Source organism: Mustela nigripes, chromosome 4 (genome assembly GCF_022355385.1).
Source record: "Mustela nigripes isolate SB6536 chromosome 4, MUSNIG.SB6536, whole genome shotgun sequence".
Taxonomy (NCBI): domain Eukaryota; kingdom Metazoa; phylum Chordata; class Mammalia; order Carnivora; family Mustelidae; genus Mustela; species Mustela nigripes.
In genome coordinates this window covers 2,435,422-2,458,216 of record NC_081560.1, presented here as the reverse complement: position 1 = coordinate 2,458,216, position 22,795 = coordinate 2,435,422, and the positions used below count along the sequence as shown (strand labels likewise).

The 22,795-nt window shown below is 45.9% G+C and overlaps 1 protein-coding gene across 9 annotated transcripts in view; it reads left to right on the top strand.

The window, feature by feature from the left end:
* Positions 1–22,795, top strand: part of RBM33 (RNA binding motif protein 33) — a 132,613-nt gene that overhangs the window by 37,320 nt on the left and 72,498 nt on the right. For all 9 annotated transcript variants that reach the window (XM_059396026.1, XM_059396025.1, XM_059396024.1 and 6 more), the window contains exons 4-6: positions 1,316–1,392; positions 3,769–4,081; positions 20,937–21,108. In XM_059396026.1, the coding sequence (XP_059252009.1) occupies positions 1,316–1,392; positions 3,769–4,081; positions 20,937–21,108 (562 nt within the window). The remainder of the gene's footprint in view (positions 1–1,315; positions 1,393–3,768; positions 4,082–20,936; positions 21,109–22,795) is intronic.

The window sequence follows — 22,795 nt, the reverse complement described above, 5'->3', positions numbered from 1 at the left end:
CCCTTTTGCTTTATTTTTAAGTAGAAATCAAGTCTCTCTTTCCTTTTTCTATCTTTACCTTTTTCCTAATATGAGGGCATTCAGGGGGCCTCTTTTAGAGGGTGTGGTACTTTATGTATAATCTGAAAGTAATTTGAATATGGGAGCAGAGTGTGAAGCACACCCGTGTAAGTGTGCAACGCTGGGCTGTGTTCAACTTAACAAAACCTGGAACTCTAGGAAGTTGAGCAGTGACAGAAACACTAGGCTTCCTCCGCCTGCTGGTGGGATGAATGCACAGGCCTGTCGAGCGCAGGGGTGAGGCCCTGAGCCAGGCATGTTTGCCTCCGCGGGTCATCTCTGTTGACAGACCGAAGCTCTGTTGCCATCCCTTACCTATCAGTCTGGTAATCTGGCTATTTAAGATCTACTTTATCCTTTTTTTAAGATTCTATTTGTCTCTTTATTTGAGAGACAAGCGCATGAGTGGGAAGGAAGGGCAGGGGGCAGAGGGCGAAGCAGATTCCCCATTGAGCAGGGAGCCCAACTCCTTGCTCAGTCCCCAGGACCCTGGGATCATGACGCAAGTCAAAGGCAGAGGCTTAACTAACTGAGGCACTCAGGTGCTCCTAAAATCTGCTTATTTCTAAAATTCTGTTTTTTTTTTAAGGTTTCAGTGTTAAAATTAGTAAAATTTTTTTTAAAGTTTTTATTTCAATTCCTGTGAGTTAACATACAGTGTAATGTTAGTCTCCGGTGCACCGTGTGGTGGTCCGTCACTTCCTTGCACCACCCAGTGCTCATCACAGGACGCGCCCTCCTCAGTCCCCGTCACCTGTCTCCCCCTTCCCCGCCCTGTCCCCCTCCGGTGTCCGTTTGTTCTCTGTAGTGAAGAGTCTGTTTCTTGATTTGTCTCTTACTTTTTCATTCTTCTTACTCTGTTTCTTAAATTCAACATGTGAGTAAAATCAAATTTAGTCAAATCTTATGGATACCGTTCTTTTCCGTGTGAACGATAGGGAAAAATATTTGTAGGATACTGCCAAGGGACTCTTCCTTTTTCCTTTTTTGTTAGATTTAGAATAAATGTGATCATTAGGCCTGTTGCTTCCATACCGACTTGACTCTGCATCTGAACGTTTGTGTGCGATCACAGGTAAACCGTACGTGGGGTTTCCCAGTTGTCGGCTGGTGGTATCCAAGTGAGGTAGCTCACGGAATGGCACATGCTCTAATAATAGGGCTGGAAACAGTATAGTCCATGGGATTTTGCACATTTGTAACAGGTCTCTTTGTGGAAGTGGCATGCATTAATTAGATTTCTTACTTTGATCAGAACCAGTCAGATTTGTCAGACGAAGAGCTGAATGACGACCTCTTACAGAGCGATAATGACGATGAAGAAAATTTCAGGTATTCATTATTAGCTCATTAAAAATTTTCTTTGTTTAACTAAATTGTTAGTAACTGGAATTTATAATTATAATGGAGTATAATTGATAATGTGATATTGTATCTTCAACATGATTTTATTTTAAACAGGATATTAATATACCTCTCTTATGTGGAAGCCATATGTATTTTGTGTAAATAGGTATTGGTCTTGTGTTTGGTGACCTCTGTAAGTTCTCTTGACTGCAGGTTATGAAAACTCAGTAAAGGTATGTACTGCTCTTTTTTTTTTTTTTAAGGTTTTATTTATTCATTTGACAGAGACCGTGAGAGAGGGAGCACAGTAGAGGGAGTGGGAGAGGGAGAAGCAGGCTCACCGCTGAACAGGGAGCCCTATGTGGGGCTTGACCCCAGAATTCTGGGATCATGGCCTGAGCTGAAGGCAGGCAGACACCTAACCACTGAGCCACGCAGGTGCCTCTTTACTGCTCTTCTTTAAAGAATTCCTTCATTCGGGTGGGGGCGGTGGCCTTAGGCTCTTACTACTATTGGCTGCAGTTTGATGTTGCTTTTTATTTTAAGCAGTTTTTGTTTATCTGTAATCTGTTTACTCAGTTGCCATTTTGGAAATTCCTTTGGATTGTACTTTATTTTTTTTAAAGATTTTTTTTTTTAAAGATTTATTTATTTGAAAGAGAGAGTGTGAACCTGAGGGGTGGGGTGGAGAGGCAGAGGGAGAAGCAGACTCCCTGCAGAGTTGGGAGCTGGATTTGGGGCTGGATCCCAGGACCCATGAGATGGTGACCTGAAGACAGCTGCTTAACCAGCTGAGCCACCAAGATGACCCTGGACTGTACTTTGGACTCTAGTGGACTCTGTGAATGTAATTGTTTCAGTGAATGTAGTTATTTTTGTCTTTTTCGGCTGTTTAAACAAAACAGTATGAGCTGGGTAGCTCATAACAGAAATACATTTCTCACATTTCTGGAGGCTAGGAAGTCCAAGGTTAAGGCATCAGCATGGTCAGTTTCTACTTTCTGGTTCATAGGTGGCGCCTTCTTGCTGTGTCTTCACAGGGTTGAAGGCTAAGGGAGTTCCTGGGGCTCTCTCTGTAAAGCCACTGATCCCATCAGTGGGACTCCAGCTTTTTATGACCTTTCTGATCATCTCCCAAAGGCCCCACCTCCAGGTACCATCACTCTAGGTGTGTTATGGAGTCAGCAGGATGAGTTTTGGGGGATACAGATATCCAGTCCACAGCGATCAGTGAATGTCTTTTTGTTGTTGACCTAGTAAGCTCCATTATTAGAGGAAGAGGTATTTAGTATCCTCGGGCAGGTGGAGTAATTTTTTCAGTGTTAATGAGGAAAGCTTTATTGCGAAAATTCAAAGAGACGTCCTTCAGTTGTAAGTGAAGTTAATAAACATATATGCCATTTATTATTGAACTACAGATCTGTAACAGGTTTTCTAACTTAAAGTAACTTTTATGGATAGAGATACGGTTTTAAGTTAGTTTTTTCTCCCAGTTATTTAAGTGTCCCAGTTCCATTCTTTGATATCATTATTATATTTTGATTTTTTGAATAGTTAAGTTTGCCCTCGAAATGTGACAGTTTGGAGTTTTTCGCCAAGTAATGTCTTCAGGTCTGTGTGATGTATTGAGATTTCTTGTTAGGATTACATACCTCACTTATATGTATGCACTTAGGTTTTTTTTGCAAAATTTTGCACTGTAAGTGTTGTTTTCTTGCAGTTTACTGTTTGGCATGTAGCTGTTCTGATTCCATGGGTGGAATAAGATTTTTTTTTTTGCAGTTTTAAAAAACCCTCCTTGGTATTTTACTCAAATTATAAACTAATTTTTTAGAAATTGGTGATTTGTACAAATTTTATTTGAATATTGAAGTGCATTTTCACACACAGCTTTAATATTTTGATTTTTGTAAAATAGGAGTTTATAGTTTGCATCATAGATTTAAAAGAACAAACTAAAACTCGATTTCTGATGTTCTATTTATAGAGTAATATTCCCGTTTTTGCTTTGGGATCTTGGAAAACAGATACCACCCTTTTCTTCCTGGAAGTTAGAGTGCAATACGGTCTGTTTGTTCCAGTCCTGGCGTTTTGCCAGTGAGACTTGGTTCCCCATCTGGTCGATCTGATTCTTTCGGGCAGATGACCCTCAGCAGACGATCATGCGGGTGCCGTCTGCGTCAGGAACGTGGGGTGCGGGCTCAGTACGGCACGCCGAGCTCTCCTGTCGGTCACCAGTGGAGTAATGTGGGTTTCTAGGTCCTGGAACAACTTTTCACCGGTCACGGTTATTGAGGTAGTGATTCAGTTTTGGGCTTGATTCTCACTTGGCACCTTTCTTTGTATTTTTGTTCTCTTTAGTTCTCAGGGTGTCACAATTAGTTTAAATACCACGTCTGGCATGGTCACGTCATTTGAACTGTCTGACAACACCAACGACCAGTCTGGAGAACAGGAGTCTGAGTATGAACAAGGAGAGGATGAACTTGTCTATCACAAATCCGACGGCTCCGAACTGTATGCTCACGACTACGCAGAAGAAGGGCAGTACGAAGGCCAGGACGCCGAGCTGCCGGACGACCACATGCAGTATGTGGAGGAGCACGAGGAGGCGCAGCTGTACAGCGACGAAGTGTTGGACATCGAGATCAATGAGCCTTTAGATGAGTTCACAGTGAGTCTCCCTCCTTTGTGCGGCTGAAGATAGCATGGCTGCCTGGGCCGAGGTTTCTAGACTGATTTGAAATCTGTTTCCCTCCCTCGGGACGGAGGGAAATTAGACCTTATTATCACTGTCTGCCAGTTTCTTTATCTGAGCTGTGACAAAGTTTGTGTTGACAGCTTGTTCGGCTGGAGGTAATGCCCCTTTGTCAGTCTGGAAGGCTGCACAGAGTCTGACCTTGAGGACTGCACCTTAAGGAAGAAAACAGCTTTGTGTGGTGGAGATACACTGTCAGTTGTTAGAAGTACTTAATGCAGGGCTTTTATCCAGGCTTTAGACAAGATCTGATAAAGTCCTTCCAAGGTGAAAAGATTATTGACCTGCTAAAGACATCTTTCAGGTGCTAATATTCCAGAGTGATTGATGTCCCGTTCATTCATCCTTTTTTGTAGCTGAGAACTGTCTAAACATGAATAAAGAGATTGGAGGTTAGTTTTGGAAATGTCACACATAATTTGTTATCTGTAATCAGGAAGCAAAGATGGGGCTGATTTCTGTTTCAGAAAGGTGGTTTTGATAGGTGGCTGTTTTTAAAATTGAACTGTCAAGAAAGCAAAAGGTACTAGTGGAAGGCTGCTCATCTGTCTTAATGATTCATCATTAAAAGATACTTGTTTTTAAAATAAGCACTTAATGACATTTGTGTGGGAAGGACGTGATATCCATGGGTAGAATCTTTGGGTTTTCATGATCCTGCAGTTCTAGGAGGTGTGCGGTCCTCTGGGCTGCCGGGACTGGGTGGAGCATGCAGAGTTAGGGGAGTAGCTTTGCCTTTAATCTCTTAATGTTTTTATTCAGAAGAAGCTTGCTTTTGAGAAAAAATTCCAAAATCTTAATTTTGGCCATGGGTCATACATATATAACGAATGAGAGTAATTTTGAAAGAGATTGTTTAGTGGAACCTTAGAATATTTATTTCTGATCATAATTGTGTTTATCTCAGTAGTTATTTTTAAGATTTGATTGGTTTTGAATGTTTTCTGACACTTCAGTAGATAATACAGTAATGAAAAAATGTTTGTCATTTTGGTACCTAGAATCATGTAAAAGGCCTCATGGCTGCTTGTTCTTTTGATAATGGTAATGGTTTATTTTGGTAATAAATCCTTCACTGGTGTGGACAAGTTCTCTTCTCGTTTACTGGTGCGTTTGTATACTATCTGAAAGTGGGGTGCTATACATTTAAAATGATTCTTAAAGATGAAGCCAAGATCTTTTAAAAATGTACCTGGTTATTCCCTGGTTAGAGCGTTTTATTATTTCTCCTGGTCTCAGTAAGAAAAGGTGACCGGTTGATGGTATGTGGGTCCTTTTCCCTTGTAGAGTCAGCAGTTCAGCACTTCTGTACTGATGTCCAGGCACTGGGGGCACCAGTTTTGCTCACAGGAGACCGAGGCGTGGCCCCTGCCTTCCGTGCACTTAGAATTTCGGGGAGCAGATCCGGGGGGAAAGTGCCTGCTTGACAGCACGAGTGTGCGGCGTTGGAGCTGTTTCTCACTGTGGCCTCCCGGCCAAGTTTGTTGTGCAGAGAATTCTGGTACGTCAGGACTGCCCTCTCTTGTGTTCCGTTGTCAGACAAGAGAAGAGGTTGCATTTAGGCTCTGGGTTGTGTAAAATCCAGCTTAGTTCTCCGACGTCTTGTGGTCTCGGAGTTCCGATCCGAAAGAAAAACGGTGCGGTGGTTCAGTGCCCCACGGTACTTTCCCACATCAAAATGAGAATTGTTTTCAGAATTAAAAAAAAAAGCCTTCGGCAGTTTTGCTTAGAATTTTTGAGAGCGTCCTCCTGTTTTCGCAGGGAGCTGTGTGGGAAGGCGAGGCGAGTGTCCCGCGAGCCCCCTCTGCGCGCCTCGGCGCCGGAGCTCACGGCGCGGCCGCTCTTCTCCCTTCCTGTCCCTGTCCACTGGCGGCTTCGAAGCGGCAGCCGGGGCTGGAGCGTCCCCTGCCGTGTCTTCGGACTGGGGCTCCGGCTGGGGAGCGTGGCGGGCTCCTGGACGGGCTTCCTCAGGGGAGCCCAGCAGGCGGGCGGCGGGCGGGGGCCCCTCGGTCCCAGCGGCATTTTAGCGTATCGGATGGTTTATTCACTGTGTGTCGTGTCCCGGGTCGGATGGTTAACTTGTCCCCTCGAGCTAGAACCCCGCTCGGTGACATGCCGAGTGTGAGCACGTAATGGGTTTTGGGGCGCACTCTTGACACCGAGTGGGTGCGTTTGGCGGATGGCCGGGAATGGAGGCCGGGAATGGAGGCCGGGAATGGAGGCCGGGAGCCGCCTTGCCAGGGGCACGTGGGCGTGGGCAGAAGCGGGGCCGCGTGCGGGCGTGGCTCAGAGGACCACCGTGCCCGGCGGCCCTCGGGTGCCGTGGATTTTGCCAGTCCTCTTCTTGAGAGTGACTTGGGACTTGATTTAAAAGCTTGTGCTCTTGTGTTAAGAGACGGTGATCCTTGTTATTTGAGAAATATGAGAAAATGGTCGGGGATGTATACTTTTACGCACAATCTTTTCAGGGTTTTTAAAGCTCCTGTAGATGGAGAGTTCATAAAACACGGGTCTGTCGGAACAGTTTCAGACTGGGAGCTCGTGTGAAGGGCTTGTTTCTTGGGGAGGATCCAGTGGCATAGAGTATTCTCCGTTGTGTCTCAGCTGAAGATTCTGATGGCCGCCGCTGGCCTTCCTCGAAGTCTAACCGTTCTGTCAGTGAATGGTGAGGGGTGACAGTTCTCTTTTCAACGGGACGGTTTCTTATGGAGAGTGAGATGCAGTGTTCAGGCAGCCTTGAGAGACACTTGTGGGACCTACGATGGTTTGTCCCCTTGAACGCAGCTGGTTTCTTTGGGGATCGCAGGGGCGGCTTCCGTGTCGCGCGGGAGCTTGCCTCAGGTTCTGTCCGTGCCCACTCTCGCTGTCTTGCAAGCAGCCGCTGCTGTTCCGGCGGATGCTGGCAGGGTCAGCTCCCCCGCGCAGGACCAGAGGTTCCTGTTACTTGACCGTAGCGTGTGTAGGGACCCTTCCTTCTCTTGGAACCATCTCGAGCCCGCTGTCTGCTTCTTTCCATATGCCCTTCGAGGGAGGTCTGCCCCTTACGTGTCGCACAGAGCTGGAACCACCCCTCCGATCGAAGGGATGCGCTGAGGGAGAAGCAAATTCAAACGCCATCTCTAACCAAGCTCCTGTGTGGAAGTGAACGGCTTATGCTTTTGTTGCCTTTTACTGCTGTAAAAATGGCGCACGGTGGGTGTGCTTCGGCTCCCGTGCCGCTGCTGGGCTGCACCGAGCGAGCGCAGGCACCTTCTCTTGAAGGCTGCTGTCCCCGAGCGTGGGCTCAAAGGGCGCTCGGGGGCTGGAGCGCAGCTGTGGCACTGACCTTGGCTGTGGCGCTGGCCTGCCGCTCCCCGTCTCAGTAACGCGGGCGAGGCCGCATCGGCTGCCCGTGCTTCGTGCTTTCTGCTTTGTCCGGTCACCGCGCTCGTCACGTTTGCTAAAATAACGAAGCATGAGTCGTGAAGATGAAAAGTGCTTTCAGGACCCGGAGCGGTATGAGGAGGACTTACTTTCTCTTTAATGGCTGTCAGGATGAAGAACGCTTGTAGGCTTGTGGGCGGCGGGGGCTGCGAGGGCAGGAAGACTGTGTTGCTGAAGATGAATTAGATGAGATCACTGACCCCCAGGTTGCTCCTGAAGCGGAAGAGGTATTTGTTCATCTTTTAAAAAGAGTCCAAAATTTTGATGGTTTTTTTTTTCTTCCAGATTTAAAATGAGCCTTTTTTTTTTTTTAAAGCATTAGCGAAAAGTTGATACATGTCTTCTTTGAACTATGTGTGCAGAAAAAGCCGGCGCTTTCTAGAGTCTTTGGATAGTGAGTTCTGGTGAGCTGTGATTTCCACTTAGCTCTTTGCCCTGGAAGTGTTAGAATACTTCAGTGTTTTAGGGGGGCGTGGGTACAGATCTTTAAAAATGTCGTGTATGTGTTAGTGCTTTGAAAGGATTGCTATAATCATTTTAAATCCGTTGATGTTCATAGTTAAGAGCATTCTTGCAGAACTACGTCCGGGTTCGTATTTAGGTGTTCCCTTGCTTGGGTGGTTGGGTGAGAAGCTGGGCCCCTGCTCTCAGGGAGCGCGCGCTTTCATCCAGGAGAGGGGAGACACGTGGGCAAGTTCCTGTGACCGAGGCCTAGAAGAAGTGAAGTCCGCCAGCGCGCGCTCCGGTCCCTGCTTCGGGAGCTCGCGGAGGGGCCCTCTGGTTGGGACTGGGTCTCCCAGCGCATGGGGAAGGGCCGCGGGGAAGCGTTGAGGCTTGGCGAAGAGGTGAGCTGTGGGCTAGTCTGAAGAGATGTTTGGATGAACAGAGGCGGCGTGAGGCGTGTCGGGCTTCCTAGATTCGGGTTTCCGACGACCTGCGGACTGGCCTGGTGGGCCAGGCCTGTGAGCCGTGAAATCATTCTGTCGCCGTGCGATCTGTTGGTTTAGAAACGGTTTTTCCTTACTAATTTTTTTTTTCTCAGTTACTTTCCTTAATAACTTTTCCTCCCTTTATTCCAAAAGATCATGAAAAGTGATACTTAGTGGCTTGGGTCGTCTGCTTTGGGTACTTAGGCCAGCGCTTTAGAAACTCCGCGCACGGAACTCTACTTGCCCTTCCTTTGCCTCCCATGGCGCTGTGACCGAGTGTGGGCACGTGTATGCTGCGAGCACTTCGCAGGACATACCCTCTCTCCTCCCTCGCAGGCCAAATTTGACTTTCCATTTTGTGCCGTCTGTCTCTTGCTATTTGAAATAATTTGAAACTTAGAGAAAAGATAAAAGAATAGGATGGAGAAATCTTTACCCAGATTGTCCAGTTGTAGAAGCAGCCAGGACAAGGAGCCAAGCCAAAGCTGAAGGAGATGTTCCGTGAGAGATGGTTCCCTCCTCGTGGCCACTCTGTGCCGGCTGTCCTGAGCCACTGCCCCGGGTTTGGAGAAAGCAGAGCTGTACGCAGGTGAGCGCTCTGTGTGCTGGAGGGCGTAGAGCACGTCTGGGTCAGACCTGTGAGAGGCTGATTCAGGCAGAAGACATCTAAGAAAGAACCCTGAAGACATCAGGAGTGGAGAGAAGGGGGGGGCGCAGTTAGGGAGGTGCAGATATCATTCCCAGTGGTGAGTAGTTGAGATGGAAACCTAGTTCGTGTCCTGCTAGTTTGTGGGATTTTGAGTTTGGAAAATTAATTTCATTGATATTTGTCGTAATTTATTCTTTCGGTACTTTAAGTAGTAGTCTCTTTACCCTTTGATGAGAATATATTTATAGGACATTTTAGGATGAGAAAAGTCTAATGATGTCTGGAGATACACACTTTTTGTGTGAAGCAATCAAAGAAAAGCAGGGTTACCCTTGCTTGGCTGCCTTCTGGAAGTGCTTGTTTTCTGGGTCTGACTGGTAGATCTAGGTATTTCAGACTTTGATTCCTGAACCGTAGTCATAAAAATATTAAAGCAAAAGTGGGTTGTTATTATTAAAAAAGAATGGTAATCTTGCCTTCGATTTTCAAGTATCTTCTGGAGAGATGTCTTTGGAGGAACATTAATGATTGGACCCAGCCTTAAAGGAAATGAACTCATAACCTGTCTGCGGCTAATATGACAGAGTATCTCAGAGACACGTAGAAAGGATTGCTCATTTGGGGAAAAGTTGGATTGCTCCCTTATACCTTACATCAGTGTGGATCTCAGGAAGATTGAATCTTTTAGTGTAAAAAACAACCAGACATAGACTTGTTCATCTGCATATACACATACGGAATGGTCAGCGGATTAGAAGAAATCATTTTAATAATGGCAACCGAGTGGCCTTAGGCTTACCTGCAAAACTGAAAACTCAGCAAATGTGAGAGCTAATTTTTTTTAACACTAAAGTCAAAAAATTCCAGAGGGCATTTCCGATCTGGTGTAGGCCTCCTCAGGTAATCGTGTATAGGCTTCTTTTTGACGTGCATGGTAAGTTCTAGGGCTGCCTTTCTTACTGTGGTCTGCATCCAGACTGTGGGTTGCTGGAGGCCCAGAGGGGACCATGCCACTGCAAACCCACATCGCAGAGTTCTCAGGTAGCCCGCGATAAACATCTCACAAGTTAGGCCTTGGTCACATGGCCATAACCTACGGCAGGGAAACTGGTGAAGACAGTGTGAGGTGACAACGTGTTCAGCCAAAACTGGGAGTTTTATTATTAAGGACATGATAGAAAATGAGGAAAAACGAGCACAAAGTTGTCTTGGTTATTACCCTTCTACTCTCGGTAGTAAAGGAAAAGAGTGATTTGATCATCTGTAAATACCCCAAAACACCATGAAGAGGTTCAACAAATGACAGATTTGGGAAATTCGCATGTGAGCCTAAAAATTAATATATTTAGCAAAATTAATATATTCCGCACATACAGATGAGCATTCCTATATAAAGAAGGGTCAATAATACGGGAGAGCAATCCAAAGAGAAGAGAAGCACATGACCACTACACATATAAAATATAGTCAACAAAATAAATTAAAATGGATAATTTAACCTTTTTTAATACTGGCAGAAATCAAAATGACTGGTCAGATTACAGTCTCATTCTGTTAGGAGACCATTTTAGAAACGTTAACTGCCCAGAGACACTTTTCTGGAGGTCTCTCATGTTTCAGCCTATTTTGTGAGCGAAGCACAGGCTGCCCCTTTGTTCTCAGCTAGCTTTTCAAGCACACACACAGTCTTAAAAGATGGAGTATCTTCCTCTGGGGCCAGGGGCAAGTGTGCTTTCTGTTTCTTGTAACAGACTGGGGGTCCCTACACTCAGGGTCTCTTTTGTAGCTCAGCCACTGTGTTCACACGGCACCTGGGAATCCGCTCCGGGAGCCAGCCCCCAAGTGACACTGTTCTGGATCAGAGGGACGCCTTGTCCTCAACTGTGACCAGGCTCTGATGGCTTCTCACAGCCTCCGTGAAACAGTGGCAACTGCCTCACTTGCTTGCTGGAAGGGGAAGATTCGCACGCCCTCCGTTCTTCTCGGGGGGATCAAAGCCTCAAGGCCTTTCGGCTCAGTAATTCCCGTTGCTGAAGTCATCTGAGAGAGTTCATCTACCTGTGTTGGAAGACGCGCACTCCAGTCCGCTTGCAGCCTCAAGTGTAGAGTTTTCTAGAGGGTTAAGGGGTGGCCGGACTTCTTGGGACCATGGCTTACTTGCGGATGCGCTCGCTTTCTGTTGGGCACGTAAAGTGAACAGAGGAAGACAATCCAGTTCCTCCCCTAAGTTCCCTGTAACTTTGCACATCTAAGTGTGTGTGTGACTCCACATCTGCATGGGTGTGGACAAAAATGCTGATAGTGGTTACCTCTCGATGGTGGGATTATTTGATGCTTTGTACCCCAAATACTTCAGAATATTTTTGCTATGAGCAGAATAACTTTTTTTTTTTTTAAGATTTTATTTATTTATTTGACAGAGATCACAAGCAGGCAGAGAGACAGGCAGAGAGAGAGGGGGAAGCAGGCTCCCTGCTGAGCAGAGAGCCTGAAGTGGGGCTCGATCCCAGGACCCTGAGATCATGACCTGAGCCGAAGGCAGACGCTTGACCCGCTGAGCCACCCAGGCGTCCAACAGAATAACTTTTTAAAATTGGGACCCAGGATGGTTAAGATTCTGACCTGGAATTTGTAAGGCAAAGATTGCATTTGTTAACTCCTGTGATTTCAAGTTGCTGAGGTCCCACTTGAAACATTCTAAGGTTTGTTTTCAGTATGAATCTTTTTATAGAGCATAAAGTAAACTCTCCTCCAGATTGACTAGTTTCTTTTTTTATGCCATCTGTGAGGAGGTAGAGTATTTGCTTTTTCCTTCTAAGCTGTATGTCCCAAAATTTAATTTTAAATTTAGTATTTGAAAGTATTTTTAAAAAGTTACTCTTATATTTACTTTCTTATTCTTCTGTCCTTTTATGGTTGAGGTTTGCCTTATTTTTTTGTTGCTTAAAATATTTTTTTTTTTTTAAGATTTTATTTATTTATTTGACAGAGAGAGATCACAAGCAGGCAGAGAGGCAGGCAGAGAGAGAGAAGGAAGCAGGCTCCCTGTGGAGCAGAGAGCCCGATGTGGGGCTCGATCCCAGGACCCTGAGATCATGACCTGAGCCGAAGGCAGCGGCTTAACCCACTGAGCCACCAGGCGCCCCTTTAAAATATTTTTAATGCATTTGTATTTTGTGTGTTTAGTGTATTTGTTTCATGTTTTTAAGTATATTTTAAATATATTTACTTTCCTATCCTCTGTCCTTGCTGGTTGCTTCAAGTTTGCCTTGTTTATGTCGCTTGTTTTGTCTGGACTGGAAATCCTTCCCCACGTGCTTCGCTCCCAGGCCTTCTGATAGTCCTTGGAGTCAGGTAACGTGCTGGTCGCGGCCCCCGCAACGCCCCCCGCCATGAAGATCTCGGGCTTGTCTCCTTTCTTGTAGAATCCCTGAGATCTGCCAGTCTCAAATACCATTATTGAGCATTTGTGCGTGGTGCTGTCTTAGGTGTTGAAAGGTGGGTGTCCCGTGTCACATGCTGTCGTAGTACGTTTCGGAACTTTCGCTTTGGAGAGCGGCTCTTCCATCTTTTTTAAAGAAGCCAGAAGAGAGTCCTGAAGGAGGAGTGACGGGTTTGGCCTGCCACGGTGCCTGTGTTTCGGTATCCATGCAGCCTTTTCATCCAGTTGCTCAGGCGTCTGCAGGGGCTCGGCGAGCCAGCTGTTGGCGCCCAGCAGCGGCGCGGGGCCGGGCTCTGGGGTGCGCTGAGAGCCCAGGAAGGGAGCGGGGCGCCGTGGCCGCTTCAGCTCCTTGAAGTCTGCGTTGGCGGCGTCCGCGCCGTGCGGCGGGGAGTCCTTTCCGTGGGCAAACCTGCCGGAGGCGACACCTTCACGATCGTGCGTGGTCGCAGCCCGGACGTGCCTGCGCTCGCGGCGGGTGACGAGGACGTGATCATAAAGACGCCGGGGCCGGTTGTGCTGGTTGTCGTCCCCTGCGGCCAGCAGGCCTGCCGCGTGCGCTGCTTTCCTCCTGTGGAGCAGGAGCGACGAGCAGGCCGAAGAAGTCTGCGCCCTGTTGAAAGCGTTTACTCTGCGCACTGGGAGGCCACTGGCGGTCGGGGGGGCACATCCCGAAACGTGCCGTTCGGGGTTTCGGTCCGAGCGTTCGGGGTGCCGCCTTCCCTCTGCTCGGAAGCCGTTCTGTGACCCACGGCGCTCCCCCTTCTGTCCTGTCAGCCCTGACTCCGCGGAGGCAGTGTTGTTCTTGTCACCTGAAATAGCCTTTCCTACTCTAGAACTTCACGGGAACAGAATCCTTACTCTGTGTCTCACGCCCGTGTTCCACGTAATGTTTCCGAGGCTCATGTAGGTCGTTGTACATGTCAGTAGTTCACTGCATTTTAGGGATGTGCCATACGTGTTCATTTTCCCGATAGAGGAGATATTTGGGTGGGTTCCTGCCTTCCTTCCTTCCTTCCTTTTCATCTTTATTTATGGGGCGCCCGGGTGGCTCAGTTGGCTAAGCCTCTGCTTTCGGCTCAGTTCATGTTCTCAGGGTCCTGGGATCGAGGCCCGCGCTGGGCTCTCTGCTCAGTGGGGAGCTGCTTCTCCCTCTACTTCTGCCTGCCTCTCCCCGTTTGTGCTCACACTTTCTCTCCCCTGTTCTGGCAATTCAGTAAAGTATATATAAAAAAGATCTGTATTTGTTTGAGAGAGAGAGCGGAAGCAGGGGCAAACTCCCTGCTGAGCAGGGAGCCCGATGCGGGACTCAGTTCCAGGACCCTGAGATCATGACCTGAGTTAAAGGCAGATGCTTCACTCCCTGAGCCACCCAGTCGTCTGGGTTTTCTTTTCTTTTTCTTTTTTTTTTAAAGTCATGGATAATTCAGCTATAAAGATTATCTTACGTATCTTTTAGTGGATGTATCTTTTCATTTTCCTTGGTATTAACTATGAATGGAATTACTGAGAGAGTAGAAGTTAATTCTATGAGAATCCACCAAATGGTTTCTCAGAGTGATGCTATCATCTTGTGCTCCCGCAGTCTTTGCCTGAGAGTGTCCGTTCGCCGTCACTCGTGGTGTCCGTCCCTCCCATGTAGATCTTTCACTGGGTGTGTCCTTGCACGTTTAGTGTGCGCTCCTTTGATAGCTGATGATACTGCACGCCCTTGCTGGTGCTGATTCCACTTCTAGATCTTCCTTGTGTCCATTTTTAGTCTTTAAAAAATGGGTTCTTTTTAATCTTTGACTGTGTATGCTGTGCGTAGTCTGTATATGCCACATAGAGAATATAAATTATCTGTATATGTTCTGCATGGAACATTGTCTAAAGCTCCTGTCTGTGTGTTCTAGGTAGATATTTTTCCTTTTTTTTTTTTTTTTAAGATTTTATTTATTTATTTGACAGACAGAGATCACAAGTAGGCAGAGAGGCAGGCAGAGAGAGAGGGGGAAGCAGGCTCCCCGCTGAGCAGAGAGCCCGATGTGGGGCTCGATCCCAGGACCCTGACATCATGACCTGAGCTGAAAGCAGAGGCTTTAACCCACTGAGCCACCCAGGTGCCCCTAGGTAGAGTTTTTTTAAAGATGTTTGTTTATTTGAGAGTGAGAATGCACAAGAGGGAAAGGGAGAGAGAATCTGAAGCAGACTCCACACTGAGCACAGAGCCCGACGTGGGACTCGATCCCACAGTCGCAAGATCATGACCTGATCGGAGCTGAGAGTTGGACGCTTAATTGACTTGGCCACCCAGATGCTCTTAGATCGACACACAGAGTATAGACAGACAGGTGTTTATATGTATAGTGGATATTTTCTCTGAGCCTGTGGCTTCTGTTCTAATTTTCTTAAAGGTATCTTTTCATGAACACAAAATTTTAATTTGATGAAGACCAGGTAATTCTGTGACCCAAGAAATCTTTACCCCAGAGCTGCAAAGATACTAGCCTGTGTTTTCTTCTGGAAGCTTTTTTAGCATTAACTCTTTGTCGTTTAGGTCTGTGATCTGTCTCAGCTAATATGTTTATGTGTGTATCTGAGTTTCACTTTTTCATGTATGTTTATCTGATTGTTGCACCATTATTTGTTGTAAAACCTTCCTTTCCCATTGAATTGTCTTAGTGCTTAAGTTGGGAATTAATTGATCATTTAAGTTTGGCGCTCTTTCTGGGACATCTCTTGTTCCCTCGCTGATACTACACTGTCTTGATTACTGTGGCATGAAAGCTGGTAGTGTAAATCCACCAGTTTTGTCTTCCTTTTCAAGATTGTTTTGGCTATTCTAGGTCCTTTGAATTTCCATATAAATTCTGTAACTGATTTGCCAATATCTACTAAAAGTCTGATTGGGATTTTGGTAGGGAATGCATTATTATCTTTCCATCAGACTCGGGGAAAACTGATGGCTTAGTGATCATGTTACCTGTTAATACACACACTTTTAATTCTTCATATCCTACCTGTGCTTTGATTTCTTTCATTTCTCGGAACGAACAGAAATACTGAAGGCACTCACTCTTCCCTGCTTCCTGATGGTAGGGGAAGTGCGCAGTGTTTCATCAAATCAGTGACTGGAGCTCACTGGAAGTTGGTGTGTGTTTCATCAGAGTGAAGCTGTTCTCCGTGTCTTGTTCATTGAGTTTTTTTTTTTTTAAAGAATGAGAAATGGCTGTTGAAATTTGTCAGTGCCTTTTCGGCATCTTTTGAAATACTCCAGTGGTTTCTGTCTTTTCTTTTATTAATGTGAATTAAACTGACTTTAAAAAAAAACTGGTAACTATACTCCAGACTTTTCATTGCCCTTTAACAAGGAATTTTGTATGTGCTCTTACTGTTCTGGGATCCAGTCCCGGGGTCCACACTGTTGTGTGTGTCCTCTCTGGTCTGCCTGCGCTTCACGCCACGCCAATCTAGAGCTGCGCTGGCCGCATAGCCCATAGCATGTGTCCTCCGGTCTGGGCTCGTCTGATGCTTTCTCGTGATTATGCTGGGTCATGGGGGGTTGGAAGGAATGCCACAGAGGTTGGCTGCCTTTCTCATCCATCATACCACTGGGTATGGGACCTCCCTGTCAATGTCAGCCTTGATCGCATGGCCACATCCTGTTTGCCAGTTACAGGTAGTAGGTCTGTAAAGTACGGACTTTCCTCTTCTGTGCTCTGTTCCTTAGAAGCAAGTCCCTCGTCGCTGGCCCTTCAAGGGCGGACGGACTGGAGTTCTGCCTCTGGTGGAGGGAGGGTTATGGGGGCAGGGGTGCTATCTACATGTATTTGGAATTTTTCTCTAAGATTTGGTAAATTGATTTTTTTGTATCTTAAATCAACCTTGTGCTTCTGTCTAACCTCACTTAGTTGTGATATATTTTCCTGTTTTATATTTTGCTAGATTCCACGTGCTTTTGTTTTTTTGAGGAATTTTGTGTCTGTATTTATGAAGGATAATGGTCTGTAGTTAGAATTTTTATGCAATTTGATTGCTGCATCTCTACAATTTGTAAATTTTCACCATTTTTTTTTTTTTTTTAAAGATTTGTGTATTTTGGAGTGGGGGAGGAGAAGTGTGAGTGAGCAAGCGGTGGGGAGCGGGCGACGGCAGAAGGAGAGAGAGAATCTCAAGCAGTTTGCCTACTGCATGCAGAGCTTCATCTTAGGACCCTGAGATCATGACCTGGGCCAAAATCAAGAGTCAGATACTTAACAGACTGAGCCCCCCCAGGTGCCCCTAAATTTTCACAATTGGTAGAATTAATACTTGTATTTGATTTCTATTTCTTAGTATAATAAAGAATTATTCTCTATTAAAATATTCTGTAAACATTAAAAACTTATGGTAAATTTTTAAAAACTCTGTTCCCTATGCTTCTCCCACCCTGTTTTGGAGAACCACCCGTGTTTCTTCCCCTTGGGTTTGGGAAAGAATATTGAATTTTCTTTTAAAAAGCTTAGATCACAGGTTCATTTCAGAATTATTTGGAGAACTTAAAAATATCTACAGGCCTGGATCTTGCTTTCCCTTAGACTTTCTAATTCTTTTTTTTTTTTTTTTAAGATTTTATTTACTTGATGGAAAGAGATCACAAGTAGACAGAGAGGCAGGCAGAGAGAGAGAAAGGGAAGCAGGCTTCCTGCTGAGCAGAGAGCCCGATGCGGGCTCGATCCCAGGACCCTGAGATCATGACCTGAGCCGAAGGCAGAGGCTTTAACCCACTGAGCCACCCAGGCGCCCTAGACTTTCTAATTCTTTATACCTTTAACCCATGAACAGTGCTGGGGTTAGGGTCACTGGTCCCCGCTTAGTTGAAAATCTGCATGTAACTTTTAACTACCCCAGAACATAACTGCTAAGAGCTTACTGATAACAGTCGATTAGCATCTATTTTGTATGTTATATGTATTATATACTATATCCAAAAATTCACATACCAGTGGACCTGTGCATTTCCAACCTGAGTTGTTCAGGGGGCAACTATATGTGGCAAGATTTTGATAGAGTTGTCTATTTTTAAGAACTTTCATGATGATTTTCATGTGTACCCTCTGTTAAGAATTACAATTACATCTTTCAGGTTTTCAAGATAATTAAGTAGTTAAAAATCAAGTCTTTGTGTATTTTTGGCAAAGCCTCACAATGAGATCACGGATACACATATTTAACTTCTTACACAATAGTATCTTACGATAATTTGATTTTTATGTCACCAGCACTGTTCTTCATTGGGGTTTTACTTATGGGTAGAATACTAGCTGGTACTTGTTAAAACTGTGGAGGGGGCGCCTAGATCGCTCAGTCATTAGGCGTCTGCTTTTGGCTCAGGTCATAATCCCAGGGTCCTGGGATTGAGCCCCACATCAGGCTCCTTGCTAGGCAGAGAGCCTGCTTCTCCCTCTCTCACTCCTCCTGCTTGTGTCCCCTCTTGCTATCTGTCTCTCTCTGTCAAATAAATAAGTAAAATATTAAAAAAAAAATGTGGAGAAACTCAGCAGTTGGCAGATAGGTTATTTGATTCTGTAAATCATATGGCCAAAAAAGATGCCTTTTTTTCTTTTCTTCTCTTTTCTTTTCTTCTTTTTCTTTTCTTTTCGAGCCAGTGTTTAGAACAAGAGGTGCTCAAAGGCATGAGTCTAGCTCAGTGCAGGTTGTCCAGTGGTCGGCTGTGGTTGAGACAGGCGAAGCCAGGCCGTGGTTTAGCGTGGGGGTTCTGGGCTTGTGTTGTTCAAGGCCTGCCTGGCCTCCGAGACTTCAGACAGAAGCTTACCTTCCAGGAGTTCCATCGCTCAAAAACTACCGTATGCTGTCATTTTGCGGTCCTGCCTTCCCTCCATTTCTAATCACTGGCAGCCAGGGTGATGTGTTCTCCTGGAGACCGGCCTGTGAGTGCACTCGTTGCAGCGTGTGATCGGCTTCTCTCTTCGGGCAGGGCTTTTGTGATTGCGCCCCCCATGTATGTCCATAGTCGATGCCCTGTTGCTGCTGGTGAGCGTTGAGTGGCTCCTGTTCACGCAGCCATTCACTTACTGTCGGTCCGATCTCGGTGATCCAGAAGAGAGCAGTATGTTCCTACAGGCTCTTTATGTGAACGTAAATGATTGTTTTTCTGGGGTGAGATGTCGGAAGGCGATTTGCTGGGGTGTAGACTGGGTTGGTTTGTGTCCAGCGGGCTGTAGTAGTTGCCCCAAAGAAACCATTTTCAGCTCATCCTTGTCCTCTCTCGATTTCTTAGATGGATATTTGGATACAAAATAAACTTTATTGATTTCAGTCTCGTCCTGTTTTATGTTAAACTTGCTCGGAAAATTTTGCACTGAAATTACTGTTAATGCCTACATTAGAAATGACCATTGTAGGAAGTAGAATCTTTGCTTTATTGGTAGCCATTTCCTTCTTCCTCTGTGGCCTTGCCACGCAAAACGCGTGGTCTCTGGACCAGCATGTAAGGAGTTTGTTAGAAATGCAGTCTCAGGCCCCACCATGGACGTGTGGAATTACAGTCTGTGTTGTAACAGGGTTCCCAGGGATGGGTGTGAACGCTGGATTGGAGAAGCGCTGCTCTGGAGCCTTACGGAAATGGGAAGCGTCCTTCGTAAATGAGCTGACCTTTGTTTGAGCAAGCCTAGCTGGGTCCATCGTCCGTGTTACTCAGTTTGGTTTCAGATATTCAGTAAGACAGAAATACTGATCTCAAATGAGCAAATGCCAGGACATGGGTACTTTAAAGTTCCATGGTAGACTGACTGTCGGAATACTGGAAGGTGGTGGTATCATCATCACTATACAGTCCTCGTTTTATCTTCAGGTGATTGAACTCCTGAAGATGTTAGAGACGTGAGTATTTATAGCAATGAGTATGTGCATTCGTAGTTGATCTTTTTGTACAGAAAGTGTTGGGGACAGAATAGAAAACCATTGTATTTTTGGTTTATGTTAAACTTTTTCTTGTGCATTTTCTAATAAAGTAGTTCATCTTTGTTTCCTTTGAGAGTAAAAGACATTTAAAATTATGAATCATGAGAATAAAGGGACAAATTCTGTTTTCTTTACATTTATAAAACGTATTTAAATGAACCTGGCACTTGTAAGTCTGTATTTTATCTCCCAGGAGGTTACCTAGACTCCTAGTGCAAGGGGAAAAGTGGTCAGTATCAACGAGACTATCAGGGCTAGAGTAAGAATTGTTGATGAAGGGACGCCTGGGTGGCTCAGTTGGTTAAGCAGCTGCCTTCGGCTCAGGTCATGATCCCAGCGTCCTGGGATCGAGTCCCACATCGGGCTCCTTGCTCTGCAGGGAGCCTGCTTCTCCCTCTGACTCTGCCTTCCCCTCTGTCTGCCTGTGCTCGCTCTCTCTCTGACAAATAAATAAATAAAATCTTTAAAAAAAAAAAAAAGAATTGTTGATGAAGAAATTTTTAGTTGGGATTGGTTGGGTGATATTTCTATAGGAATGCTGACATAATAAAATAAAAGATAAAAGCTGGTTTTAGCATGCCTGAGAAAAAAGCCTAGTTTCGCTGTTGCAGTATTCTGAGCCAGAGGCAGTGATAAATGAACCTGGAGGTTGAAAGCAGGGAGAGGCTGAGAGTGAGTGAGGACAGATATTTGGAGTCTGAAGAAACCAGCCAACCTAACAGCAGTTTTGGAGTGCGCGCCGAGAGTAAAAATCATGGCAGCTGAGGTCAGGAGGGACTGGGAATATTGAGCCTGTGTGACAGGAAGGAGCGTGCTCTCATCGGATGGAAGTCACATGCTGGGGCGTATGCTGAGGACTCGTGGAACTCCGGTGCTGGTTTAACGTATATATTGAATTCTGCTGGAATCTGGATCAGGCTTGAGGCCAGCAGGGACTTCTTGAAATTTATGGTTCTTGGGCCCCTTGGCTGGCTCTGTTGGTTGGGCATACGACTCTTGGTCTCGAGGTTGTGAGTTCAAGCCCAGAGCTGGACACAGAGCCTACTTTAAAAAAATTGGAAATGGTGTGGTAGGGGAGGGAAGAAGGAAGGAAGAAGTTCATGTTTTTTCTCTCAGAAGTACAAGTAAAAGTGTGTATTAATTACAAGCAAGACTTGAACTTTTTCTGACTTTGTTTTTAATGTTTGAAATTATTTGTTCCTGGAATCAGTTTAGTGTTTTACATGGCCTTGTCATGGAACATTTTACAGTGTGTTTACATCTTAAATATAAAGAACCTGTGTGTGTGTGTGTGTGTGTGTGTGTATCGATCACGCTTCAGTATTTAATTCAGAAGGATGTGAACTCAGTCTCAATCCCTTTCTGTTTTGTATGTCGGCGCTCTAGGGAGGTATGGAAACTTTGGAACTGCAGAAGGACATAAAAGAAGAATCAGATGAAGAAGATGATGATGACGAAGAATCTGGACGGTTACGTTTCAAAACTGAAAGGAAAGAAGGAACAATTATTAGGCTCTCCGATGTAACTAGAGAGAGAAGGAACATTCCAGAAACTCTGGGTAACTTTTTTTGCCTGTCTCCTGCCCTTCTTCACTCCCGTGTCCGCTTCCTTCATCGTTCTGTCGTGACGGCTCAGATGGGCAGAAACGGTTTGACTCCATAGGTTACTGTGTGTGCCGTCCAGAGAGCGCGTGGGCTGCGTGACGTTAGAGCTGAGTTACAGCGCTGTATGATACGTTCCGTAAAAGTGACTGTCTTCTGGACCAAAAATATTTGAATAAAGTATCTGATTGCTTACTTTTTTAATAGCTTTTTCTTTTGGAGTTGATGGCTTGGGCCTGCTCTCAGGCATATACCATGCAGGTCCTGCTGGCTCTGGGGGTGGGGGGGTGTGGTGTGGGGGTGGCGCAGGGCCATTTGATCCTTCTGGAAGGCTGATTCTGGACCAGACTACTCGTATTTTGTTCCCGTTAGTGTCGTTATAACCATCTTTTTTCTGTTTTCTTTTCCCGGATGTCATTTCCTCTCCATGTTTTATGAGTTAAGGTCCCTTGTTCATAGCCATGATTGACCTTCATTCTGAGCAGACGCTGCTTTGCAGGACCCGCAGAAGGCCGTTGCTGAGAGCAGAGGGCCCTTCACTGGTCACCCTCCCCTCCCCCTAGGGGTTTGATTTTTCCAGTGTCCAGTACAGAGGAAAGAGCAGTAGTTCTCCAGTTTGAGCAACAGAATCACCTAGAAGGTTTGTTGAAACACAGATTCCCGGACCCACTGCCAGCTCTCCTGAGAGTTGGTTCAGGGCGCTGCACAGGATGGTCACGTTTCTGAGGAGTTGGCAGGCCGTGGTGCCCCTGCTGCTCTAGGATTCTTCTTTAAGAACGTCTGGGGTACTGTGCTTTGTTCTCGGGCCAGGGGAGGTCGTAGAGTTTCCCTGTTGGGATATTGTACTGGGTTCTAGGGAGAGGGTGTGGGGTGATGGGAGGAGGGGCTCACTTCCGGGTCCACTTCCGGGTCTTGGTCAAAATAAAAATCAAGCAACTAACTGTCAGTCACTACGTTGATCACTTCTTAACCATTTTTTTATAGTCCTTTTCACTTAGAAACATGAACACGGGTCTGTAAGTGGCAGGTGGGAATTCTGCACGAGGGTGCCAGGCTCCCAGTGTATACAGATGAACAGCGAGCCTGTTTTACCATGTTACCTTTATGCAGCGAGATTTATGGGGCGATTACTGGTGGACTCCTGGCAGTCTCTACTTCTTTGCCCTCTGATTTCCCCCTCCTTTAGCTTCCGACCCAAGAATGCTCTGCACTTAGCTCAAGTTAGGCTGTGAAGTTGCCAGTTGGGCTGAAGCAGGACGGCATAAGTTGCTAAGAAAGAGGATGTGCCGTCGGCCTTGGGAACACGGGATGATGGGACAGAACAGAAGTGTGTCTTTCAGCAGGAGGGAAGGGTAACATTACACACCAGAGCAGGTGTCTCAGGCTTGGGCTGGAGTAGGATGAAAAGGGAGAGTGGCCGCCCCAGGCTGAATGGCACAGAGGGAGAATTCATCGCTTCTCTGCGGTTTTGTAGCGGCTGTGGCATTGTTCCATTGATGTGGAACTTGTGTGCACATTGTAACAGCGGGGATAGCTGCAGGTTCTGAGGGTGTGACGTCACTTGACAAACACCGAGAAGGGCCTTTTTCGTCTAGAGCCAGCTTCCTGTAGGCCAGCGTGAGGGTCACTTTCCCCTGAACCCCG